Below are 24,147 nucleotides of genomic sequence, written 5' to 3'. Positions count from 1 at the left end.
GGACCTCTCTAAAAACCAGATGTGCTTCGACAAATATTTTTTGGCTTAAGAAATTCTTCAGGACAAAGGGGTTGACTGAAGACGCCTGTTGATACAATACAGTGACAGCGAAAGAATATATTGGGTCCTTAGGTTTATTGAGGGTCGGAGTGACGTTACGCAGGCCGCTGGCTGTCCGGTCGCGAGGGCTGGCATGCAGATGTTTAGGCGACGTAACAATGTGCTTTTTTCGTGATTCGAATTAAAAGAATTAAACAAATCGGAACGTTGTTTTCCTTGTTGTAGCAATTGTACCTTATGTAACATTTTTATTGCGCTCGTAATTCACGATACTTAGGCTGCAACATACCGAAGCTCCTCTCATACTTGTATCGCATTAGGGGCAAATGTTACATGGTTGCAGAACCGTACAAGCAATATGCTGGAGACAAAGTGGGGTGGGATTTTATGTACCAAGTTAATGCTACATTCCGTTCTCGTATTTGCCGGTGTGGAGACGCGGATAGCGTTTATTATGCTCGCATTTAGGTATTCCGTGGCTGCTTCGATTTCATCATTGGTTTTTAGTGAGGATGAGGCTGAAGTTGTGTGGGTAAAGACTTCTCTAAAGAGCTGCCAGTTGGTGTGTTGGTTATGAATGGAGCCATTAGGTGTATTCTCGATGATAGTTGAACTGACTGTTACTATCACGAGGGAATGATCAGAGGAGAGATCAGCCGAGGAATTGATTTGGACGTGTCTTGACGAGATATTTTTAGTTATGAAGAAATCAAGGAGATCGGGTATTTTGTTTGTGTCGGTGGGCCAGTGTGTGGGTTCGTATGTGGTAAGGTAGTTGAGGTTGTTGGTTATTATGCTGTTGAGGAGGTTTTTGCCTCTTACTGTAACCAGTCTGCTACCCCATTGGGTGTGTTTAGCGTTGTAGTCTCCTCCGGCTATGTATCTGTTGCCCAGGGTGTCCAGGAAGTGGTCAAAGTCTTCTTTGGCGATGGAGTGTCTGGGAGGGCAGTATACAGCTGAAGTGGTGATTGTACCATGACAGTCTTCTATTGCTACGTTTGTTGCTTGGAGGTAGTCTTTCTGGAATGGTTGAAGTTCGTAGTGCTTGATGTTTGATTTGATTATGATTTCGGTGCCGCCGTGGGCCTTTCCGCTGGGGTGTTGGGTGTGGTAGAAGTTGTAGACGTGTATTTTGAGGTAGTTTTTGTCGGTGAAGTGGGTTTCGCATATGAGCATCACATCGATTTGCTGTTGTTTTAAGAATAGTTCTAGTTCAGATTTGTGCTGAGCTAGACCGTTGGCGTTCCACAGAGCTATTCGCATTGGTTTTATTTTGCTTCTGTGCGTATGAATTTGTCCATGAAGAGTGTGAGTAGTGACAGCAAGTTGTTAATTTGCTCAGTTTGCTTCTCGATAAGTTTTTCGAGTCTGGTAAAGTTGTCTGTGCTTTGTGGGGTGGGAATTCTATTTTCTGTGTGTACACTGTGTGTTTTCGAGTTGTTTACGTTTCCTTGCGTTGCCTGCGCATAGGATACTGTTGGTGTGGTGAGTTTTTGGGGTTTAGGTTCTTGTATGGTTATGTCCTTGGGTCTCAGTTTTGGATACTTTATATTATGTAGTGTTTTGTAGGCTGAGCATCCTTTGTAGTTCGCAGGATGCTCTCCTTGACAGTGGATACACTTGGCGGGGGTTTCCGGGGATTTAGTGTATTGGTCAGTGCGGTGATTACCTGCACATTTTACGCACCGGAAGTTGTGATTGCAGTATTTCTGCGTGTGGCCGTACCTTTGGCACCTTTTGCATTGTATTATTTCTTTCTTTACAAGAGGTGGCTCGAACTTAACTATGGAGTTCATCAGCCGATTGATGTTGTAGATTTCTTTGTTGTTTGTTTTTTGTTTTAAGTCTATAAAAAATAAGGATAGTGGGTTTTTTGTGATTCTATGCCTAATGTTGCTGATGTTAGTTACTTCGTGGCCGTGATTTAACAGTTCGCACTTTAGTTCGTCTAGATCGACTGAGTGGTGGATGTTGCGTAGCACCACTCGAAATGGTCTTTCTTGTTTGAGCTGGTATGTGTGGAATTTAGCGTTTAACGTTTTTAATAGCTTGGTTAACTTTCTATAGGCGTTTGGGTGGGTCGGCAGTATTTTCACGTGGTTGTTGTTAATCTTTAACTTGTAGTCCTCTTTGCTGATGTCTTTTTCGATAGTCTTAATCATTGACTGTATGTCGATTACGTCGTTAATGAATATCGGTGGGGGAGGGGGAATTCTTTGAGTATGGAGATTATTTACCTTTTCGGTTGTAATCATGGAGTCTTCCGTGGACTCCAGTATTGAAAATCTATTGTAGGTGGTCACCTGGCTGGCTGATGGTTTAGTTTGACTCTTGTTTACATTTGTCTTGGTTGGTTCGAGCTTTCGTTTTTTCGTGTGATGGTCGTTTACCAGGATAGATGTGTTGCCCTCTTGCCACGGGGGAGGAAAAATGGCGGTGTTATAATTTAGCTCCGGGGAGCCTGTTGGGAATGATAGAGCCATCATCGAGCTAGTTAATTCAGTGTGAAAGAACTAATCGAGAGGCTGTTAACCCCTGGCTAGGTTAGTTGGATTCGCTTTCGACAGATGGGCGTCACGTGGAGTTTTGTGAACTTCACAGGGCACTGGACACACGTCTGCACGTCTCGGCACTCAGCAGCAACTGGATGCTCACGTGCTGCTTTGTGAACATTGCCGGGCACTGGACACACGTCTGCACGCCTCGGCACTCACGAACGAACTGGATAATGTATGTGATAATGTATTTTTAGTGTATCCTGTTAGCTTAACAAAACATAACTTTGTTCAACGTTTGCATAATATATTTAAAGAAAAAGATTCGTACTTCTCCGGGCATTTTAGTGTTTTTCTTCCTTCCCATCCGATGTTCCTGCTATTTCATTTTCTGATGTGAGCGCCTCCAGTGAATTTATTTGTTTGGGTTTCTTCTGGGGGTTTCTGTCTCTATTTCTACATAATTCCACTGGGTGGAATCGGCCCGGGAAGTTCAGTGCTTCACAGATTGTGCACGGTTTTTTTTTTGAATGGTGGATTTACCTTTCTAACCATGTCTATCTTTCTTTCTTGTGTTTCTTTCCTTTTTCTCCAGTCTTCATATTGTCCCAAAATTCCTATTAGGTCATTTGTTGTCTGTATATTATCGCTTTCGATTTTGTCTTGGACTTCGATAGGTAATCCAATGACAATCAGGTGTATCCTCACCTCTTCATCCATTTCCCTTTTTACTTCCAATATTAGTCGTTCTTTCTCTATTGCATATTCTACGAACGAACCTGAAAGGTATTTAAAGTTGTAAGCATATCGTATTGCAGGCCAACCTTTATTCTTAAAGGCTTTGAGAAATGCTTCTTTCCAATCTTCCCAGTTGTGTCCTCCAGCTTTCAGTAGATTTGTTTGGTACCACCTTTTTGCTGTTTTTCCTAGGTACTTTCTCAAACCTTTGACTTTTCCTCATCGCTTTTTATTTTGTATTTTTTGCATTCCTCTTCATACTCTGATATCCAGTTTGTGGCTTTCTGAGTTCCTTCTAATCGTTCTATATTGTTGTTTGTTTCAACTATTTCCCTCTTATCTCGTCTTTAAAGGGTCTCTAGAAGTTTTTCCATTTTCACTCGATTCCGGTTTCACACTCGATTTTGCACTAGCGACTGGGTTACTCGCGCACGATGGTCGTAAGTTCTAGCACTGTTATAATCGGCACTGATCCCACTTCTGATGTCGGGTTGGCGTTACGATTAGAGTTAGGGTTAAGGGCGTAAACGAATCCCTATTGACACTAGACGTGATCACTATGCAATAGAGGAGATATTTACTAGTGCAAACATGACCATGTTGGAATTGGACAAGTAATCGCGATAATTTGATACTCGAGAAGCTAATGACAATGATCTTAGGCTCAATAACGAATCCACGGTCAACGGGATGACGAACTCTACTCTTCTTTAGCGTCTAAGTTGTACTCAATGTTAATGCATGGGGCCATCACTATGTATCCGAGAGTTACTTGAATCGTCGTCGAGATCGTACCGGATAGTAACTCTCCGTCTCGACGATGCCGTCGAGGAAAACTATAATGGGTGGGTCTAAGGACATGATCCTCGGATTCGTCAAAGAAAGCTTTCGTTCCAAAGGTGAGGGAAATTAGCGCTGTTGCTAATTGGTCGATCTCCATATCGGCGTTTTGAAAGAGATGCTGGCCGCCCTTGAGGGGAGGTTGTTGACGGGGGCATCGTTCGTGGAAGATAGGCTTCTCCTATCGTCCCGTAGTTGCAACAAGGACTGTTTGTCTAAATGAAGAACTTTGCTTGACTAAATCTTAAGATTTATTGCGGGTCCTCAAGTTAGCTAAACATACTGCGGAGGTATATTGACATCTGGAGATCATCTTACCCGAAGGATAGGATCTGCGTGTGGCGAGCCACGGAACAGAAACCTTTGAAATATTTACTGCCACGTGTCGCTACGGCTATTTCTTTAAAGGAGAGGTATAGAGTTACTCTGTGCCTTTGTTAGATAAAACGTTCATCCCTTGACCGCGGCTACGTTCGGCGACTGGTTGTCGCCTCGAGCCCAAGCTCACTATCATAAACCTCGAACAATCGGAGCAACATTTGTTTAATCTAAATTACGACATTACGGTATTCCAAGAATCCAAGGAGAGGTTCCGGTGTTTTTCCATCTCCGACAAATATATATGTTTTGAATAAATAGAATTAAAAAGTGAGAAGAAATTAAGAAATAAGAAATTAATCAAACTTACGAAAAAAGATCAATGTCTCTGTTAAATTATATACGTTGTTTATATTAAATAATATTACTCCTGTATTGTTGATAGAATTTGTTTACTACACACACATATATATATATATGTAGTATCGTGGGCAAAAGGCCTAAGATATCTGCAGAATCGTAAACAATGTCGCGAGAGCCGCGGCATCGTCGGGTACATCAATGTGTCATCGATCCTTTTTAAGTGGATAGTTTCGTGGAAAGGGCCCGCGTGACCCTGGCCACGGGCGTTTCGGGACACGTGTCTCGAACGGCGGGAAAAGACAAAGAGACGTTAAAGTGAGTATTAGTTGAGAAGCCGGAGAGAACGGATGCAAAAGGTGTGCAGAGTGTGAATTGAGAAGCGAGAGCGAGCGAGTGTAGAAGCCGAAGAGTGTGAATCGGGAAGTCGAAAGCCGCGTCTGAAAATAAGACGTACGACAGCATTGTAATTATTTCGTTGCTTCGAATATTATTAATTAAATCAAAACATCATTACTTGTCCTTTCCTCTAAGACCCATTAAGATACTACATAATTTTGGGGGCTCAGCCGGGATCTAGAGCGCTAAGTGACAAGTGAAAGTGATATTTCGGAACGATGAGTAACTACATTGCAGGAGAAGCATATTTGACTGACGAGCAGGTGGCTCAGATGCGAATACCTGAGTTAAAAGACGAGCTGAGAAAACGACGGCTGAGATTAACGGGTAGAAAGCGCGAGCTGGTAGCGCGATTGCTGGCTGCGGTACGTTTAGATCGGTAACATGGTGCACGAGAAGAAGACGACGATGACGACGATGTTTTAGAAGACGACGACGACGATGAGATGGGCGTGATTGGGGACCGTTTAGACGGCAACGGTCCAGGGAATCACGATCTCAGTAGTCAAGACGGCGGAGTTCGGGTGACTCCAGTGGTAAGACGACGAGGGCAAGACGAGCCTAAGTGCACGGTGTTAACGTTTGAAGACGTAAAAGACTCGTTAGGAAAATTCAGCGGAGATGACCTACCGAATGTGAGCCAATGGATAAGGGATTTCGAGGAAATGGCGGAAGTGTGTGGCTGGTCGGACATCCACATGGTGGTTTTCGCCAGGAAGCTTCTCACAGGCTCTGCTCAAGCTTTCGCACGCCAAGAACGATGCACGAAGTCCTGGGCGAAGTTTAAAAAGGCGTTGGTAGATGAATTCCCAGACATAGTGAGTGACCGGGAGGTACATCAAGAATTAGCACATAGAACGAAAAGAACAGACGAGAGTCTGCTTCAGTATATGTATAATATGCGTGAGATTGCGGGACAAGGAAGAGTCGATACACAGTCGGTAATCGACTATATTATCCAGGGTATTCCCGATGAGGTCGCGAATAAAGCCATACTATACGGGGCCAGGAATATGCAGCAGCTGAAGGAACGCTTCAAGCGGTATGAAGCGATGAAAAGTGAGATGAGGACGAAAACAAAATTTGGGGAATGCAAGGACGATGAAGCGGAACGATCAGCAATACGGAAGCAGTCGAGGCAAACGAGCAGTGATCCCAAAAGGTGCTTCAATTGCGGCGGTGACGATCACTTAAGTGTTACGTGTCCAAAGAAAGAGAAAGGTGTGAAGTGCTTTAGCTGCAACGAATTTGGACATGTTGCGGCGAAGTGTACTGCACGACCAAAGGAGACTTACGTCATCTCGAGGCCCGAGAAGAAGGAGTACGTGAAAGAAGTGTCGATAGATGACTGTAAGATTACATCGTTAGTAGATACGGGTAGTGATCTCACGTTCATACGATCAGACGAGTATGCGAGGTTAGGATCACCACCGCTAGGAAATTGTAAACTTAAGTTTGATGGTTTGGGTTCCGCTGACAATGAGACCTCGGGTGAATTTACGAAGGTAATGACGGCCGACGGGCAGGCTGACGGTCACGAAGACGCGTCGGATATATTGAGGGTCAACGTGATAGAACAGTTTGACGAGATAGATGTAGCGCACATAGAGGAACCTCACTACCGTGAAGCGATTCGCGATATCTTTAGGGGGTATAAGCCAGAGAAGACGCGGGATGTCGGGATAACCGCGAAAATCGTGTTGAAAAGCGACAAACCCGTAGTACAAAGACCGCGAAGACTGGCGCCGTCTGAGAAAAGAGAAATAGACGACTTGGTGAAGTTGCGAAAAAACGAAGGCGATTTTAAGTGTCAGGTATGTCATAGGCCGGGCAAAAATATGGAGTACGCGGATACCCCGAGTAGAAATTCACTGCCGGGTGCTGTGTATGTGGCTGAGTGTGAGGACGGGCTGATTGCACGGTTGAGAAGCGCACAGAAGAAGGGCATTGAAGTCCGTAAGATTTTAGATGCCGCAACGTGTAGTCAGGCCGATAGATATGTAACCAGAAGATTAATCGACGAAGAGTGGGGCGTGAATTTCGAAAAACAGCGTCGTGAGTTACGTGAGGACGCGAAAAGGAAGATCGCTGCGACGCAAGAAGAAAACAAAAGGAATTTCGACAAAAGACGGAAGAGTGCGAAGCAGTACCTAAGGGGAGATCTGGTAGCCATTAAGAGAACTCAATTTGGCCCAGGTTTAAAATTCGGGGGCAAATTTTTAGGTCCGTACCGGGTATTGCGAACAATGTGGAATGACCGATACATGGTGGAGAAAGTAGGGGAGCATGAGGGGCCTACGCACACGTCGGCGACCGCCGACTTCATGAAGCCTTGGGTCCTCAACGCCGAAGACGACGCATCCGACGATAGCGAAATTGAAGACCACATCTGAGGGCAGATGTTATTGCAGGATGGCCGAATGTAGTATCGTGGGCAAAAGGCCTAAGATATCTGCCGAATCGTAAATAATGTCGCGAGAGCCGCGGCATCGTCGGGTACATCAATGTGTCGTCGATCCTTTTTAAGTGGATAGTTTCGTGGAAAGGGCCCGCGTGACCCTGGCCATGGGCGTTTCGGGACACGTGTCTCGAACGGCGGGAAAAGACAAAGAGACGTTAAAGTGAGTATTAGTTGAGAAGCCGGAGAGAACGGATGCAAAAGGTGTGCAGAGTGTGAATTGAGAAGCGAGAGCGAGCGAGTGTAGAAGCCGAAGAGTGTGAATCGGGAAGTCGAAAGCCGCGTCTGAAAATAAGACGTACGACAGCATTGTAATTATTTCGTTGCTTCGAATATTATTAATTAAATCAAAACATCATTACTTGTCCTTTCCTCTAAGACCCATTAAGATACTACATATATATATATATGTCGGATTAAAGTCAGGATTATGGGGATGGGCGTTTAATGAATTTTCGTTGGAATTAGCCATTGCCGTGATACAATGGAGAGTTTATTAGCACGGGCTTATTAACAAGATTACGCACTAGTGATGATGACCTTAGGTTCGAAACGAATCCGCGGTCACGGGATGGTAAACGTATGTTCTCGCACAGTTCAAGTCTAACTCTTTATTAACTAGAAGTGATGTATTCGCTGGTTGTAAGGTGGCACTGTCATTCGTCGATGAGATCGTACGAAAGAATGAATCTCCGTCTCGACGATGTCGTCGAGGAAAACTATATTGGGTGGGTCTAAGGATATGAGATCCTCGGATTCGTCAAAGAAAGCTTTCTTTCCAAAGGAGAGGGAAATTAGCGCTGTTGCTAATTGGTCGATCTCCATATCGGCGTTTTGAAAGAGATGCTGGCCGCCCTTGAGGGGAGGTTGTTGACGGGGGGCAACGCTCGTGGAGGATAGGTTTCTCCTATCTTCCCGTAGTTGCAACAAAGTCTATTTGACGGACTTCGCTTGACTAAATCTTAAGATCTATAGCGGGTCCTTACGTTAGCTAAACATACGCCACAAAGGCATGCCGACACCCGGCGATCATCTTACCCGAAGGACAAAATCTGCGTGTGGCGGGCCGCGGGATAGAAACTATTGAAGTATTTACTGCCACGTATCGCTACGACTATTTCTTTTAAGGAGAGGTATAGAGTTACTCTGTGCCTTTGTTAGATAAAACGTTCATCCCTTTGACCGCGGCTACGTTCGGCGACTGATTGTCGCCTCGAGTCCAAGCTCATGATCATAAATCTCGAACAATCGGAGCGGCATTCGTTTAATCCAAGTTACAGAGTTGCGGTATTCCCGCGAATCCAAGGAGGAGCTCCGGCGTTCTTTCATCTCCGACACGGCCATTCTGACTATCACACGTCCTCGGGTGTAGCTACAATATTGAGAGTTTTCTTAACGTTAGTCTCGGTACAATTAACATTGTTTACAATTTAACTTAATGTCTAAATAAGCTGAGGGTCCAGTGTAACAATAAAATTTTGTTCGGAGGTTTGACAACAAAAGGAATAGAAGAGAACATGAATTAGTAACGTTGTAATTAATATTGGAAGTGCTAGTTGCATCCTGTGGGTTATCAGTCGGGTCATAACGGCGAAATGGACCAGTCTCGATTTCGTACCCCAATGGATCTCGTTTTTCTAGATCGCACGACCGCACCAAGCTTCGTAACGCTGTAGCTCATGGTGCGCGTGAACACATCACTTGCCCCTTAGTCGAGCTTCATAACACTATAGCTCATGGTGCGCGTGAACACATCACTCGCCCCTTCACCGAGCTTCATAACTCTATAGCTCATGGTGCGCGTGAACACATCACTTGCCCCTTTACCGAGCTTCATAACTCTATAGCTCATGGTGCGCGTGAACACATCACTTGCCCCTTTACCGAGCTTCATAACTCTATAGCTCATGGTGCGCGTGAACACATCACTTGCCCCCTTTACCGAGCTTCATAACATACTCCGTAAGGTGCTACGGTCTTTGTGCTAAGGATCTTCCGAGATCGAGGTACTCATGTCGTCGTGGTCACTGTTATTGCCGTCACTACCGACGTCTAACTCAGCGGGAACGCGACTGTCCGGCATTTTTCTTAATCTGTCGTGACTGTCTTTATACGATCGTTTACCGTCTAGCGTTTTTAGAATATATCTATCTCCTTCCAAAATCTCGGTTATTACAAATGGACCCTTGAATTTCGGCTCTAGCTTGGTTTGGTTTCTTTCCTCGTTCTTACGTAGTACGAAGTCGCCGAGGTTAAACCTAACCACTTTAGCTTTGTTCCTATCAAATCTTTCTTTGTCGTATTGGGCGTTACTTTCTATGTTCTGTACGGCCTGCTGCCTTACATCGGAGATATCGACTTCTTTTTCTTCAATATTGTCGGGTAGCAATAGGTCATACGGTCTCGCCGATCTACCGATTAGTAGTTGTAAGGGGCTCGAATTAGTCACGCGGTTGACGGTGCAGTTCAACGCTAGCTGCATTTCCCCAATCGCGTCTTGCCACGGCCGCCCGGTCATCTCTACTGTCGTGAACATATTTTTCAACGTGCCCATAACACGTTCTACTTGTCCGTTAGCCCTACTGGCACCGGTCGCTATCAAGTGAACTTTAATTCGTTTGCTTTCGCAGAACTCGCGAAATTCTTTACCCGTAAAACACCTTCCCTGGTCCGCTATTATCCGACAGGGACTCCCGAATAGAAATATAGCGGATTTAAGCGCTTTAATGGTGTTAAAAGAATCTATCCTACGAGTATGATGCAGGTATACGAATTTAGTGAAGGCGTCGATCAACACAATGACGTACTCCTTCGAATCGCTTTTACCACTCAGCTTGCCCGTTATATCCATGTGGACCGTGTGCCAAGGTATGCTGGCCTTGGGTATGGGATGCAATTCGGCTTGTATCTTACCTGAACTAGCCTTCGAAACTCTACAAGCATGGCAGTTCTCTACGAACTTGCGAACGTACTTCGCCATTCCTTCGAACCAGTAATACTCGTACAGTTTCTCGAGCGTCTTATCCCAACCCAAGTGCATAATTGACTGATGCACATGGTTAATAACGGACCACCTAAACCCTCTTGGAACAATAGGTAAACTGAGAGTCCTGCCTCTTCTTTGAATTTTCCGGTAGAGAGTACCGGACCGTAATTCGTAAGTATTCGCGATGTCTTCCGCGAGCTCATCATTTTGCAACTTTTCGACAATTCCCGAAATTTGGGGGTCACGACGTTGTTCGGCTAGTAGCCAGTCTTCCGAAATTTCGGCCAGATTAACCATTTTCTCTTTGATTTTGTCGAATCTAATAGGGTCAACGCCTGTGGGATTTCGCGAAAAGAAATCTACGTGGGCCATTCGCTTGCCCTCCCGATACACAATGTCGAAGGTAAACGTTTGCAAGTAAGCCCACCACCTGTGTACCCTGTCATTCAAATGTACTTTGCTCTTAGACGCCTTTAATGAATTGCAGTCCGTGACGACAAGAAACTCCCGTCCGTGCAGGTAGTGGCGGAAATGTTTTATGGCGTTTACAACAGCTAATGTTTCGAGTTCATAAGAGTGATATCTGGATTCCGTGAGGCTGGTTCTTTTACTATAGTATTCTACTACTCGATTTTTACCTTCCACCTTGTGCATTAAAATAGCCCCAAATCCTTCGGAGCTAGCATCGGTATGTAATTCTATTGGGTAATTGGGGTCAAATAGCATTAACACCGGTGCGTCGGTCAGAACGGAGATTACCTCTTGTCTTATTTTTTCGTGCCTGTCCGCCCATGTTATATTTTTACTGCCGGACGTAAGCGCGTATAAGGGTTTTAACAATTGCGAAAATTTAGGGATGAACTTCCGAAAGTACGAGGCTAGCCCTATGAACTGCCTGAGCTGTGTGACGGTCGTCGGCGCGGGTAGGGAGCTTAAGGCATATACTTTACCCGGGTTGGGACGGACTTCTCCGTTCTGGATTACGTATCCCAAATAGAGTATCGACGTCTTCAGGAAAGAGCACTTAGAAAAGTTAAACGAAAACCCGGCGTTTACAAGGGTACTTAACACGATGTCCAACCTCTCTAAGGCTTGATCTATTGAGTCGGCGATAATTAGGACGTCATCCAAATAGACAACGACGTAGGAATACGCAAGGTCGCCCAGGGCATTGAAAATGGCCCTCTGAAAAACAGACGGTGCATTTTTCAATCCGAACGGCATCGTTACGTACTCGTACTGCCCGTCGGGTGTAACGAACGCCGTGTATTCCGCCGAATTAGGATGTATAGGAATTTGGTGGAACCCGCTGGCCATGTCCAGGCTAATGAAGTATTTCGCCGTTTGTAACCTCGCGATTTGGTCCGCGATAAGGGGTAGGGGGTACCGGTCCGCGACCGTATTCTTATTCAACGCTCGAAAATCTACGCACAATCTATCCGAACCGTCCTTTTTCTTCACGAGTAGCATGGGGCTCGCGAACGGCGAATTGCTAGGTCTTATAATGTTAGCTCTGAGTAGTTCGCTGATTCGCGCTCGTACGATTCTCCGTTCTTCCTCGCTAAGTCTATAGGGGCTTCTTTGGACGGTGATGTTAGGGTCGATCAACCGTATTTCTAATTGACCCGTATTTACGCGGGTACGTGGGAAACCCGTGATGAACGAGTTTTTGAATCTGCCGAGAATGGAAATCAATCGGTCTTTATCGTCGCCGAGTACCTCGGTGTCTACATCATTGAGATCGATCGCAGGTTCGGCGATATTATTACAGACATTAACCGTTTTCGACTTACAAATATCGAGGCTATTGCGCGTCATGAGTACGTCGAAGCCTTGGCTTAAAATTTCGCACCCAATAATAATATCGTGTTTTAAGTAATTGTCGGCAAGGACGTGAAAAATTACCTCCAGTGTAAGACCGCTGATACATACGGCGGACAGAATTTGGGTCGTACTCTTAACGCAAGTGTTCCCAATTCCACGCATTACTACTATCTCGGTCGTTCTCTTGCCGGAAAATTTTGAAGCTACCGATTCTTTGATTAATGAGCATTCAGCTCCGGAATCAAAACAAAACAGGAACGACTCACCCTCGTGACTTAATTTACCGGTCGGGGCCTCCACCACACAGAAGTTAACCTGTCGCTCCTCTTTCGTAGCAGGGTTTCCTCTACGTAAGGTCGGGCAGTTGGGCGCGATGTGGCCCTCCTCGTTACACCTGTAGCAGGACACCTTCGAAGACGTGGCAGCCCGGTTTTCCCCTGATTTTCGATTGCGTTTCTCCGCCTCCAGTCTTGTCCTCTCGCGGCACTCAGATGCTTTATGTCCGTGTCTACCACAGTGGTAGCACTTGTGTCGGGAGTCAGAAGGCTTATGCCGTTTAGCTTCGGGACTCGCGGAGGAGTTGCTTACTGAAGACGCCGGCCTCTTCACAGAATCGGAGAGCACTGTCATTTCGCCTGTGAGCTGGTCCTCGGTCTTGATATCGTTCGTGAGTGCTATCCGTAGGACGCGCTGGTCCTGTGAACCTATATGAAGGAGCACGGTAGCGTTGACTATCTCGTCCTTGGTACACCTTTCCCACCTCGCCATCAGGAAGGAACGTAAACGGCTGCTGTAATCTCCCAGGGTTTCACCCTCCAGTCGTGCTTGGTTTTTCATCTTCCATAGCGTCGTGGCGGCTGTCTCTTTCCCACCAAAGCGTGTAAGGAAACGGTCTTTAAACTTTGGCCAAGAGGAAATTTGAGTAGCAGGTACTTGTGTAAGCCACTGCGCTGCCGAGCTTTCTAGAGCGGCACTCAAGGCACAAAGTAGCGCACTGCCTTGCAAAGGTTTTTCTTCCATGATCACGTCAACAGTCGCACACCATGCGGCTGGGTCAGAACCCAAGCTTCCGGGGTTAAAACGCGGAAGCGGCACGATCGTAGATGTTTCACTCGGTCTTTGCTCTCGCGGCTGAGTTATCTGGCGCACGATGGCCATGAGTTGTTCCATCGTTACGTATGGCCCTGATCCCACTTCTGATGTCGGATTAAAGTCAGGATTATGGGGATGGGCGTTTAATGAATTTTCGTTGGAATTAGCCATTGCCGTGATACAATGGAGAGTTTATTAGCACGGGCTTATTAACAAGATTACGCACTAGTGATGATGACCTTAGGTTCGAAACGAATCCGCGGTCACGGGATGGTAAACGTATGTTCTCGCACAGTTCAAGTCTAACTCTTTATTAACTAGAAGTGATGTATTCGCTGGTTGTAAGGTGGCACTGTCATTCGTCGATGAGATCGTACGAAAGAATGAATCTCCGTCTCGACGATGTCGTCGAGGAAAACTATATTGGGTGGGTCTAAGGATATGAGATCCTCGGATTCGTCAAAGAAAGCTTTCTTTCCAAAGGAGAGGGAAATTAGCGCTGTTGCTAATTGGTCGATCTCCATATCGGCGTTTTGAAAGAGATGCTGGCCGCCCTTGAGGGGAGGTTGTTGACGGGGGGCAACGCTCGTGGAGGATAGGTTTCTCCTATCTTCCCGTAGTTGCAACAAAGTCTATTTGACGGACTTCGCTTGACTAAATCTTAAGATCTATAGCGGGTCCTTACGTTAGCTAAACATACGCCACAAAGGCATGCCGACACCCGGCGATCATCTTACCCGAAGGACAAAATCTGCGTGTGGCGGGCCGCGGGATAGAAACTATTGAAGTATTTACTGCCACGTATCGCTACGACTATTTCTTTTAAGGAGAGGTATAGAGTTACTCTGTGCCTTTGTTAGATAAAACGTTCATCCCTTTGACCGCGGCTACGTTCGGCGACTGATTGTCGCCTCGAGTCCAAGCTCATGATCATAAATCTCGAACAATCGGAGCGGCATTCGTTTAATCCAAGTTACAGAGTTGCGGTATTCCCGCGAATCCAAGGAGGAGCTCCGGCGTTCTTTCATCTCCGACATATATATATATATATATATAAATTATATATAATAACAATTGTACAGTGTATAAGTATAGCAAATGAAGATACAGTGTAGCCTGAAAAGTAGTATTAGACAGTAACTAGTCAGACGCGAGTGTTTCAATGATCGTTCGATGTTTCTTATTACTAAGGTGGATAGTTTCATAAATTTTTCCAAAGTAAATTAATATTTCTTTGTTATTTAGTAAAAAAATGGATCAGTGTTCCATCAATGATTAAGGAAAAGAATTAAATATTAATAAATTATGATATAAAAAGGAAGCTAAAAAGCTAAAAAGGAAGCACCCAGCAGACCTTATAAAGGACATAACCTAACAAACACGAGGATGGTACCCCGCTGGGGGTAGCCACCAACATGCTAATTTAACCGTTAAAAAATTCCACCAAATGTCCAAATTGGACAAATTGTGAATTTTAATTCGTTATTTTACATATCGTAATTAAAGTACAATAATTAACTCTTAATTAATTTAATATATATCATAATTTATTAATATTTAATTCTTTTCCTTAATCATTGATGGAACACTGATCCATTTTTTTACTAAATAACAAAGAAATATTAATTTACTTTGGAAAAATTTATGAAACTATCCACCTTAGTAATAAGAAACATCGAACGATCATTGAAACACTCGCGTCTGACTAGTTACTGTCTAATACTACTTTTCAGGTTACACTGTATCTTCATTTGCTATACTTATACACTGTACAATTGTTATTATATATAATTTATATATATATATATATATATATATATGTAGTATCTTAATGGGTCTTAGAGGAAAGGACAAGTAATGATGTTTTGATTTAATTAATAATATTCGAAGCAACGAAATAATTACAATGCTGTCGTACGTCTTATTTTCAGACGCGGCTTTCGACTTCCCGATTCACACTCTTCGGCTTTTACACTCGCTCGCTCTCGCTTCTCAATTCACACTCTGCACACCTTTTGCATCCGTTCTCTCCGGCTTCTCAACTAATACTCACTTTAACGTCTCTTTGTCTTTTCCCGCCGTTCGAGACACGTGTCCCGAAACGCCCATGGCCAGGGTCACGCGGGCCCTTTCCACGAAACTATCCACTTAAAAAGGATCGACGACACATTGATGTACCCGACGATGCCGCGGCTCTCGCGACATTATTTACGATTCGGCAGATATCTTAGGCCTTTTGCCCACGATACTACATTCGGCCATCCTGCAATAACATCTGCCCTCAGATGTGGTCTTCAATTTCGCTATCGTCGGATGCGTCGTCTTCGGCGTTGAGGACCCAAGGCTTCATGAAGTCGGCGGTCGCCGACGTGTGCGTAGGCCCCTCATGCTCCCCTACTTTCTCCACCATGTATCGGTCATTCCACATTGTTCGCAATACCCGGTACGGACCTAAAAATTTGCCCCCGAATTTTAAACCTGGGCCAAATTGAGTTCTCTTAATGGCTACCAGATCTCCCCTTAGGTACTGCTTCGCACTCTTCCGTCTTTTGTCGAAATTCCTTTTGTTTTCTTCTTGCGTCGCAGCGATCTTCCTTTTCGCGTCCTCACGTAACTCACGACGCTGTTTTTCGAAATTCACGCCCCACTCTTCGTCGATTAATCTTCTGGTTACATATCTATCGGCCTGAGTACACGTTGCGGCATCTAAAATCTTACGGACTTCAATGCCCTTCTTCTGTGCGCTTCTCAACCGTGCAATCAGCCCGTCCTCACACTCAGCCACATACACAGCACCCGGCAGTGAATTTCTACTCGGGGTATCCGCGTACTCCATATTTTTGCCCGGCCTATGACATACCTGACACTTAAAATCGCCTTCGTTTTTTCGCAACTTCACCAAGTCGTCTATTTCTCTTTTCTCAGACGGCGCCAGTCTTCGCGGTCTTTGTACTACGGGTTTGTCGCTTTTCAACACGATTTTCGCGGTTATCCCGACATCCCGCGTCTTCTCTGGCTTATACCCCCTAAAGATATCGCGAATCGCTTCACGGTAGTGAGGTTCCTCTATGTGCGCTACATCTATCTCGTCAAACTGTTCTATCACGTTGACCCTCAATATATCCGACGCGTCTTCGTGACCGTCAGCCTGCCCGTCGGCCGTCATTACCTTCGTAAATTCACCCGAGGTCTCATTGTCAGCGGAACCCAAACCATCAAACTTAAGTTTACAATTTCCTAGCGGTGGTGATCCTAACCTCGCATACTCGTCTGATCGTATGAACGTGAGATCACTACCCGTATCTACTAACGATGTAATCTTACAGTCATCTATCGACACTTCTTTCACGTACTCCTTCTTCTCGGGCCTCGAGATGACGTAAGTCTCCTTTGGTCGTGCAGTACACTTCGCCGCAACATGTCCAAATTCGTTGCAGCTAAAGCACTTCACACCTTTCTCTTTCTTTGGACACGTAACACTTAAGTGATCGTCACCGCCGCAATTGAAGCACCTTTTGGGATCACTGCTCGTTTGCCTCGACTGCTTCCGTATTGCTGATCGTTCCGCTTCATCGTCCTTGCATTCCCCAAATTTTGTTTTCGTCCTCATCTCACTTTTCATCGCTTCATACCGTTTGAAGCGTTCCTTCAGCTGCTGCATATTCCTGGCCCCGTATAGTATGGCTTTATTCGCGACCTCATCGGGAATACCCTGGATAATATAGTCGATTACCGACTGTGTATCGACTCTTCCTTGTCCCGCAATCTCACGCATATTATACATATACTGAAGCAGACTCTCGTCTGTTCTTTTCGTTCTATGTGCTAATTCTTGATGTACCTCCCGGTCACTCACTATGTCTGGGAATTCATCTACCAACGCCTTTTTAAACTTCGCCCAGGACTTCGTGCATCGTTCTTGGCGTGCGAAAGCTTGAGCAGAGCCTGTGAGAAGCTTTCTGGCGAAAACCACCATGTGGATGTCCGACCAGCCACACACTTCCGCCATTTCCTCGAAATCCCTTATCCATTGGCTCACATTCGGTAGGTCATCTCCGCTGAATTTTCCTAACGAGTCTTTTACGTCTTCAAACGTTAACACCGTGCACTTAGGCTCGTCTTGCCCTCATCGTCTTACCACTGGAGTCACCCGAACTCCGCCGTCATGAATACTGAGATCGTGATTCCCTGGACCGTTGCCGTCTAAACGGTCCCCAATCACGCCCATCTCGTCGTCGTCGTCGTCTTCTAAAACATCGTCGTCATCATCGTCTTCTTCTCGTGCACCATGTTACCGATCTAAACGTACCGCAGCCAGCAATCGCGCTACCAGCTCGCGCATTCTACCCGTTAATCTCAGCCGTCGTTTTCTCAGCTCGTCTTTTAACTCAGGTATTCGCATCTGAGCCACCTGCTCGTCAGTCAAATATGCTTCTCCTGCAATGTAGTTACTCATCGTTCCGAAATATCACTTTCACTTGCCACTTAGCGCTCTAGATCCCGGCTGAGCCCCCAAAATTATGTAGTATCTTAATGGGTCTTAGAGGAAAGGACAAGTAATGATGTTTTTATTTAATTAATAATATTCGAAGCAACGAAATAATTACAATGCTGTCGTACGTCTTATTTTCAGACGCGGCTTTCGACTTCCCGATTCACACTCTTCGGCTTCTACACTCGCTCGCTCTCGCTTCTCAATTCACACTCTGCACACCTTTTGCATCCGTTCTCTCCGGCTTCTCAACTAATACTCACTTTAACGTCTCTTTGTCTTTTCCCGCCGTTCGAGACACGTGTCCCGAAACGCCCGTGGCCAGGGTCACGCGCGCTCTTTCCACGAAACTATCCACTTAAAAAGGATCGACGACACATTGATGTACCCGACGATGCCGCGGCTCTCGCGACATTGTTTACGATTCGGCAGATATCTTAGGCCTTTTGCCCACGATACTACATATATATATATATATATATGTGTGTAGTAAACAAATTCTATCAACAATACAGGTGTAATATTATTTAATATAAACAACGTATATAATTTAACAGAGACATTGATCTTTTTTCGTAAGTTTGATTAATTTCTTATTTCTTAATTTCTTCTCACTTTTTAATTCTATTTATTCAAAACATATATATTTAATATAATCGATACAGCTGCATAATGCGAAGCTTCATTAATTAATATCAAAAACGTTCATCATTTTCAAACGTCAACTGTAAAAAAATAATAATATATAACAAATTATTAAAAAACAAAGTATGCGGGGAATCGATTCTCGATTTTCAGGTAAACATTGCACCAAAGACTTATAATTTCCCGTTTAGATAATCATCGTTATTGATTGTTATAGACGCATATTAATTGTTGTTCATTTTTGTATTTTATCAAATCATTTCATAATAAAAAAAACTCGATTTTCAGACTTCAGCATCGATCCCAACCAAGGTAGGCCAATATGGAAATATTAAATTCACAATAGACGATGAGACAGCAGCACTGATACCGATACGGATTCAAACTTCGTTTTCCGAGACATTGTCTTAGAGGAAGCATAAAGAACACCCACAAGAAAAACAAAGACGGAAATCGAGGAACTCAACGTGGAAATGGAAAAACTTCTAGAGACCCTTTAAAGACGAGATAAGAGGGAAATAGTTGAAACAAACAACAATATAGAACGATTAGAAGGAACTCAGAAAGCCACAAACTGAATATCAGAGTATGAAGAGGAATGCAAAAAATACAAAATAAAAAGCGATGAGGAAAAGTCAAAGGTTTGAGAAAGTACCTAGGAAAAACAGCAAAAAGGTGGTACCAAACAAATCTACTGAAAGCTGGAGGACACAACTGGGAAGATTGGAAAGAAGCATTTCTCAACGCCTTTAAGAATAAAGGTTGGCCTGCAATACGATATGCTTACAACTTTAAATACCTTTCAGGTTCGTTCGTAGAATATGCAATAGAGAAAGAACGACTAATATTGGAAGTAAAAAGGGAAATGGATGAAGAGGTGAGGATACACCTGATTGTCATTGGATTACCTATCGAAGTCCAAGACAAAATCGAAAGCGATAATATACAGACAACAAATGACCTAATAGGAATTTTGGGACAATATGAAGACTGGAGAAAAAGGAAAGAAACACAAGAAAGAAAGATAGACATGGTTAGAAAGGTAAATCCACCATTCAAAAAAAAAACCGTGCACAATCTGTGAAGCACTGAACTTCCCGGGCCGATTCCACCCAGTGGAATTATGTAGAAATAGAGACAGAAACCCCCAGAAGAAACCCAAACAAATAAATTCACTGGAGGCGCTCACATCAGAAAATGAAATAGCAGGAACATCGGATGGGAAGGAAGAAAAACACTAAAATGCCCGGAGAAGTACGAACCATTGATAAAACTGCGAGTTAAAGTCAACGATCAAAAAGAGATTAAAGGTGTTTACGGGAGCGAATGCAAGTTTTATCGTTCAAAGGATCATTGATCAGATAAAAGAAGACAAGAGCATGTTCAAAACCATCAATGGGGAAGACTTCACGAGTAGCCGGGCAAGACTAAAAATGAGGATAAACAAGATAGAGAAAGAGATAGATGTGTATATAGTACGCAATAATAACTTCACATATGATCTCATCTTAGGGCTGGACGCCATAAGGGAATTCAAACTAAGACAAGACGAGAATTTGAGGGTTAGCCAAAAAGTAGACGACAAAGAGGAAGTAATATTTAATAGAAAAGAAGAAAGAAGAAATAACCAGAGAAGAAAGGTAAACGTTACCGAACACAAGGAGACGGGTAAGCCTATGGACAACCTAGAACACCTAAATAACCTACAAAAAATAGAGGTAAGCCAACTTATAGAGAGATGTATTTGCTAAACACAATGTGGGAACCAGGAAATCACAAGAAGCTTCTATTAAGCTAATCGAAAATAAATACATATCAAAGAAACCATACAGATGTAGCATTCCAGATCAGAGAGAAATAGAATTCCAGATTACGAAACTACTAGAACACGATCTCATAGAGGAATCAAGTTCACCATTTGCAGCACCAGTGACACTAGCCTTTAAAAAAGAGTCGAATCGTAGAGATAGACTATGTATTGATTTCAGAGAGATAAACAAAATTGTAGTTCCGGAACCACAACCATTCCCAAGAATTGAAGATATCATAGTCAAAGCGGGAAATTGCCATTTCTTCTCAACGTTTGACATTAATTCGGCGTTCTGGTCAAAGAGGCGATTCAGTACTGGCAGCATTGGTTAATCGGTAGATACTTCACTGTCCTTTCAGACCATAAACCGTTGGAATCAATGAGAATCAAAGCAAGAACCGATGAAACTTTAGGAGACCTGATGCACTACTTATCGCAGTACGACTTCAAAATCATCTACTCACCAGGAAAACACAAGATAGAGGCAGTCGCACTATCCAGGAACCCCGTCTTAGAAAGTTTTGAGAACGAAGAAGAGGTTTTGAAAGTAGCGAATATTATAAAAAAACAAGACATAATCCGAGATCAGAAAGAAAACAGAGAAGATATTAAAAATACGAAAGACCTTATAAAAAAATCAGAGATTTTTTTTTAAAATATTAAAGGACGCCAACGTATATTCGTCTCACAAGAGTTTAGTTTAGGCGAGCATATCATAAAGACGGTGCATGATTTCTTTGGCCATGTTGGAAGGAATCACATATTGAAAAAAATCCGACCCTTTTATTATTTCAAAAATATGGACCGAATTGTCGACAAATTCTGCAAACAATGCGAAACCTGCATTAGGAATAAAAGCAGAACGAGAAGACCGATCGGGCTTATGTGGAGACTAGGACCAGCGAGGAAACCGTTTGAAATAATGTCATTCGATACGGTCCGAGGTTTTTCCAACAACAACTCACCAAAGAAGTATATGCATATACTCATAAATCACTTTTCAAGGGCTGTTTTTATGTCCACATCGAAAACACAACGCGCGGAAGATATCATAAAACTTATAAACTCGACAGGAGAAACTGACTCCATAAAAATTATCCTTGCAGACCGATACCCAGCGATGACATCCAAGGAAATTCAAGAGTACGCGAGAGAGAAAAACATTAAATTAATTTTCACCTCGACAGACTGTCCATCCTCCAATGGACTAAACGAGAGGGTAAATCAAACATTAGTAAACAGAATCAGATGCAAGATCAATTCGAAAAAAAAAAAGAAACTGGACAAAGATCGCAGAAAAAAGCGTAGAAGAATACAATCACACCAGACACAGTGTAACGGGATTTGCCCCAAATCACTTACTGTATGGGAAAATGATCGAAATCATCCCTAAGGGAATAACAGAGAAGAAGATAAACTTAAAAAGAGACAGAGAAGAAGCATTTAAAATCTCAGCAAGAAATTTCGAAATCAACAAACAAAAATATGACAAAAAAAGACGAGAACACGAGTTTAAAATTGGTGATACGGTCTTCACCCACAACGGAAACAGAATGAATAGAAATAAGCTGGAAGAAATTAGGAAAGGACCTTTCAAAATTTTGAGAAAGATTTCAAACTCTATATATGAAGTGGATAACGGTAACCGGAGATCTGAAGGGAATTTCTTCAAACTGGCCCGGAAAAACGACCGAACAGAAAGGAAGTCGATCGAAGAGCTTCCGTTCCAACAGCTTCGACGTGTCGACATTGCACGGAGCTAAAAGTAAGCTTAGCGGATCCTCGAAAGCCGCTATTTCGACCTTTATGGCACCGTCGAATTGGTTCACGAAGAGACACCAACCGATGTCGAAGAAGCCGGAAGATTTAGTAACGGCCAGTTTAAGTCTCAAGTTCGATAAATCGAAGGTAGTGAAGGCGGTGAAGGAAACGTTGGGTAAAAAGTCCCCTAATAGCGAGGTCAAACACAAAGTCGTATGGGACAACACTAGTGGAACCAAAGTGGACGCTCAGGTAAGTTGTATTTCTCGTTACGATATCGTTTCTTGTTTAAGAGCCATCGTAGGTGAAAGGGGGAATGAAAAAGAAAATCGTAAATCGTAAAATCTCTTCCAGAGAATGCACTTTATCGTAAAAATTAGTAAAGTCAACAACAACGTGAAATTAAATAATTGTTGTTTGATATTCTGTATTATCGATATAGGTGAAACGTGGAGAAGATAATTTGCAATCATTGCGGACAATATCGCAGTGACATTATTATCAATCGGTAATATTAAAGATAAAATTCATATGGGATGAAAACAGAGCGTCAAAAGTGGTTATTTTCCGATCTTCTTGCGAAGGGAAAAATGTTTAAGAACGGCTCTCAGCAAGGAATAAAAAATGTTATTACAGTTCCATTTTCGTGTTCGTTTTTTTTCTACATGATCCATGTGAAATAATTCTTCAGATGCTCTGCTGGTAAATGAATCGACGTTTGTAATAGAGGAAATATGAAGTACAGCGAGATCGTTGTTGACTATTGTTCTACACCGATATCGACAAAATAATTCTTCGACAACTCTATTGATAAATCAATTGTAGTTTGAAATCAAACGAATCTGAAGTACCATCAGTTTGTTGCTACGAGAACAATAGTCACCAACGATCTCGCAGTAATTCGGATTCGTTCGATTTTAAACTTCAATTGTTTTACCGACAGAATCTCTGAATAATTATTTTGCTTGTAAATTCTGTTGGTATATCGATTAGAGTTTGGAATCGAGCAAGTACGAAGTACAAGATGGCTATTGTTCTCCAGTAGCAACAGTCTGATAGTATTTCAGATTCGCTTGATTTCAAACTTAGTTCCTTTGGTTTAATTACTGATTTATCAGCTGGATCAAAATTTAAAGAAAATGAAGATCAAGTGTAGCGCGTAAGTTTTACCTCTGCTTAATTTTTTCATCTCTACACTCATCTTTTTCAACTTCCATGTCACATTTCGTATAAATGCTAATAATTCTTTGTTTTTTTTTTGATAAATTCTCTTAAACGTCGCACAAGAATTTTTCGTTCGCGAGGAGGTGCAAAAATGGCCACTTTTTGACTTAGGTCAAAATTTGCAAATTTGGGGTTAGCCCCAACTTAACCACACTTTTAATCCAACATGAATTTTATTTTAATATTACTGACCTCTGATGGTGGATCTGCGATACTGTACTTAATGATTGTAAACTATCTTATCGACTTCTCATCTATATTAATAATATAGAAATGTTAAATATTATTTTGAATATTAGGAATATTAAATAACAGTTAAATACTTAAATATATGTTATTTGATTTGTTTTAGAACGAAGCTCATTCTCTGGAGTGAAACCTTTAGTTTCTCTTTCTTACGCGATAAAGGAGAGGTGCAAGGATTTAAATATTTATAACATTATGACCTTTATTCTTTAAGCATGAAAATATTTTAAATACAAGCATATAAATATTACATATAAATATTTCTATTTACATATACATCAAGTAAATTTACATGTACATTTTCATCTTGGTAAAAAGAACGTGTAAATTATCGTATTTACTATTACGTATTTTAACGCGAAATCTCGTTTCATAAAAATTTTCATTCAAATACGTAAA

At 43.0% G+C, this 24,147-nt stretch overlaps 3 protein-coding genes and 1 long non-coding RNA gene across 7 annotated transcripts in view; 2 read left to right on the top strand and 2 right to left on the bottom strand.

Annotated features, from left to right (window-relative positions):
* LOC126914807 (A disintegrin and metalloproteinase with thrombospondin motifs 3-like) overlaps window positions 1–24,147 on the bottom strand; it is a 434,443-nt gene that overhangs the window by 63,941 nt on the left and 346,355 nt on the right. The gene's annotated exons all lie outside the window — the stretch shown is intronic.
* LOC126914799 (A disintegrin and metalloproteinase with thrombospondin motifs 3-like) overlaps window positions 1–24,147 on the bottom strand; it is a 97,216-nt gene that overhangs the window by 63,029 nt on the left and 10,040 nt on the right. The window lies entirely within an intron of this gene.
* On the top strand, window positions 4,156–14,196 carry LOC126914946 (uncharacterized). 2 transcript variants are annotated; one of them, XR_007709968.1, is made up of 2 exons: window positions 4,156–4,192; window positions 14,054–14,196. It is a non-coding gene; the product is annotated as an uncharacterized LOC126914946 (long non-coding RNA). The 2 variants fall into 2 exon arrangements; XR_007709967.1 differs by lacking the exon at window positions 14,054–14,196 and adding an exon at window positions 8,453–8,595.
* LOC126914732 (uncharacterized) overlaps window positions 21,230–24,147 on the top strand; it is an 88,650-nt gene continuing 85,732 nt past the window's right edge. The window contains exons 1-2 of one of the 2 annotated variants that reach the window (XM_050719106.1): window positions 21,230–22,443; window positions 22,490–22,502. In XM_050719106.1, the coding sequence (XP_050575063.1) occupies window positions 22,144–22,443; window positions 22,490–22,502 (313 nt within the window). In that variant the 5' untranslated portion in view covers window positions 21,230–22,143. Of the gene's footprint in view, window positions 22,503–24,147 lie in introns of both variants that reach the window. The other variant, XM_050719107.1, reaches the window with a different exon arrangement.

Source organism: Bombus affinis, chromosome 3 (assembly GCF_024516045.1).
Source record: "Bombus affinis isolate iyBomAffi1 chromosome 3, iyBomAffi1.2, whole genome shotgun sequence".
NCBI lineage: Eukaryota > Metazoa > Arthropoda > Insecta > Hymenoptera > Apidae > Bombus > Bombus affinis.
The sequence above is the reverse complement of the archived record's forward strand: the minus strand, read 5'-3'. Positions and strand labels throughout refer to the sequence as shown.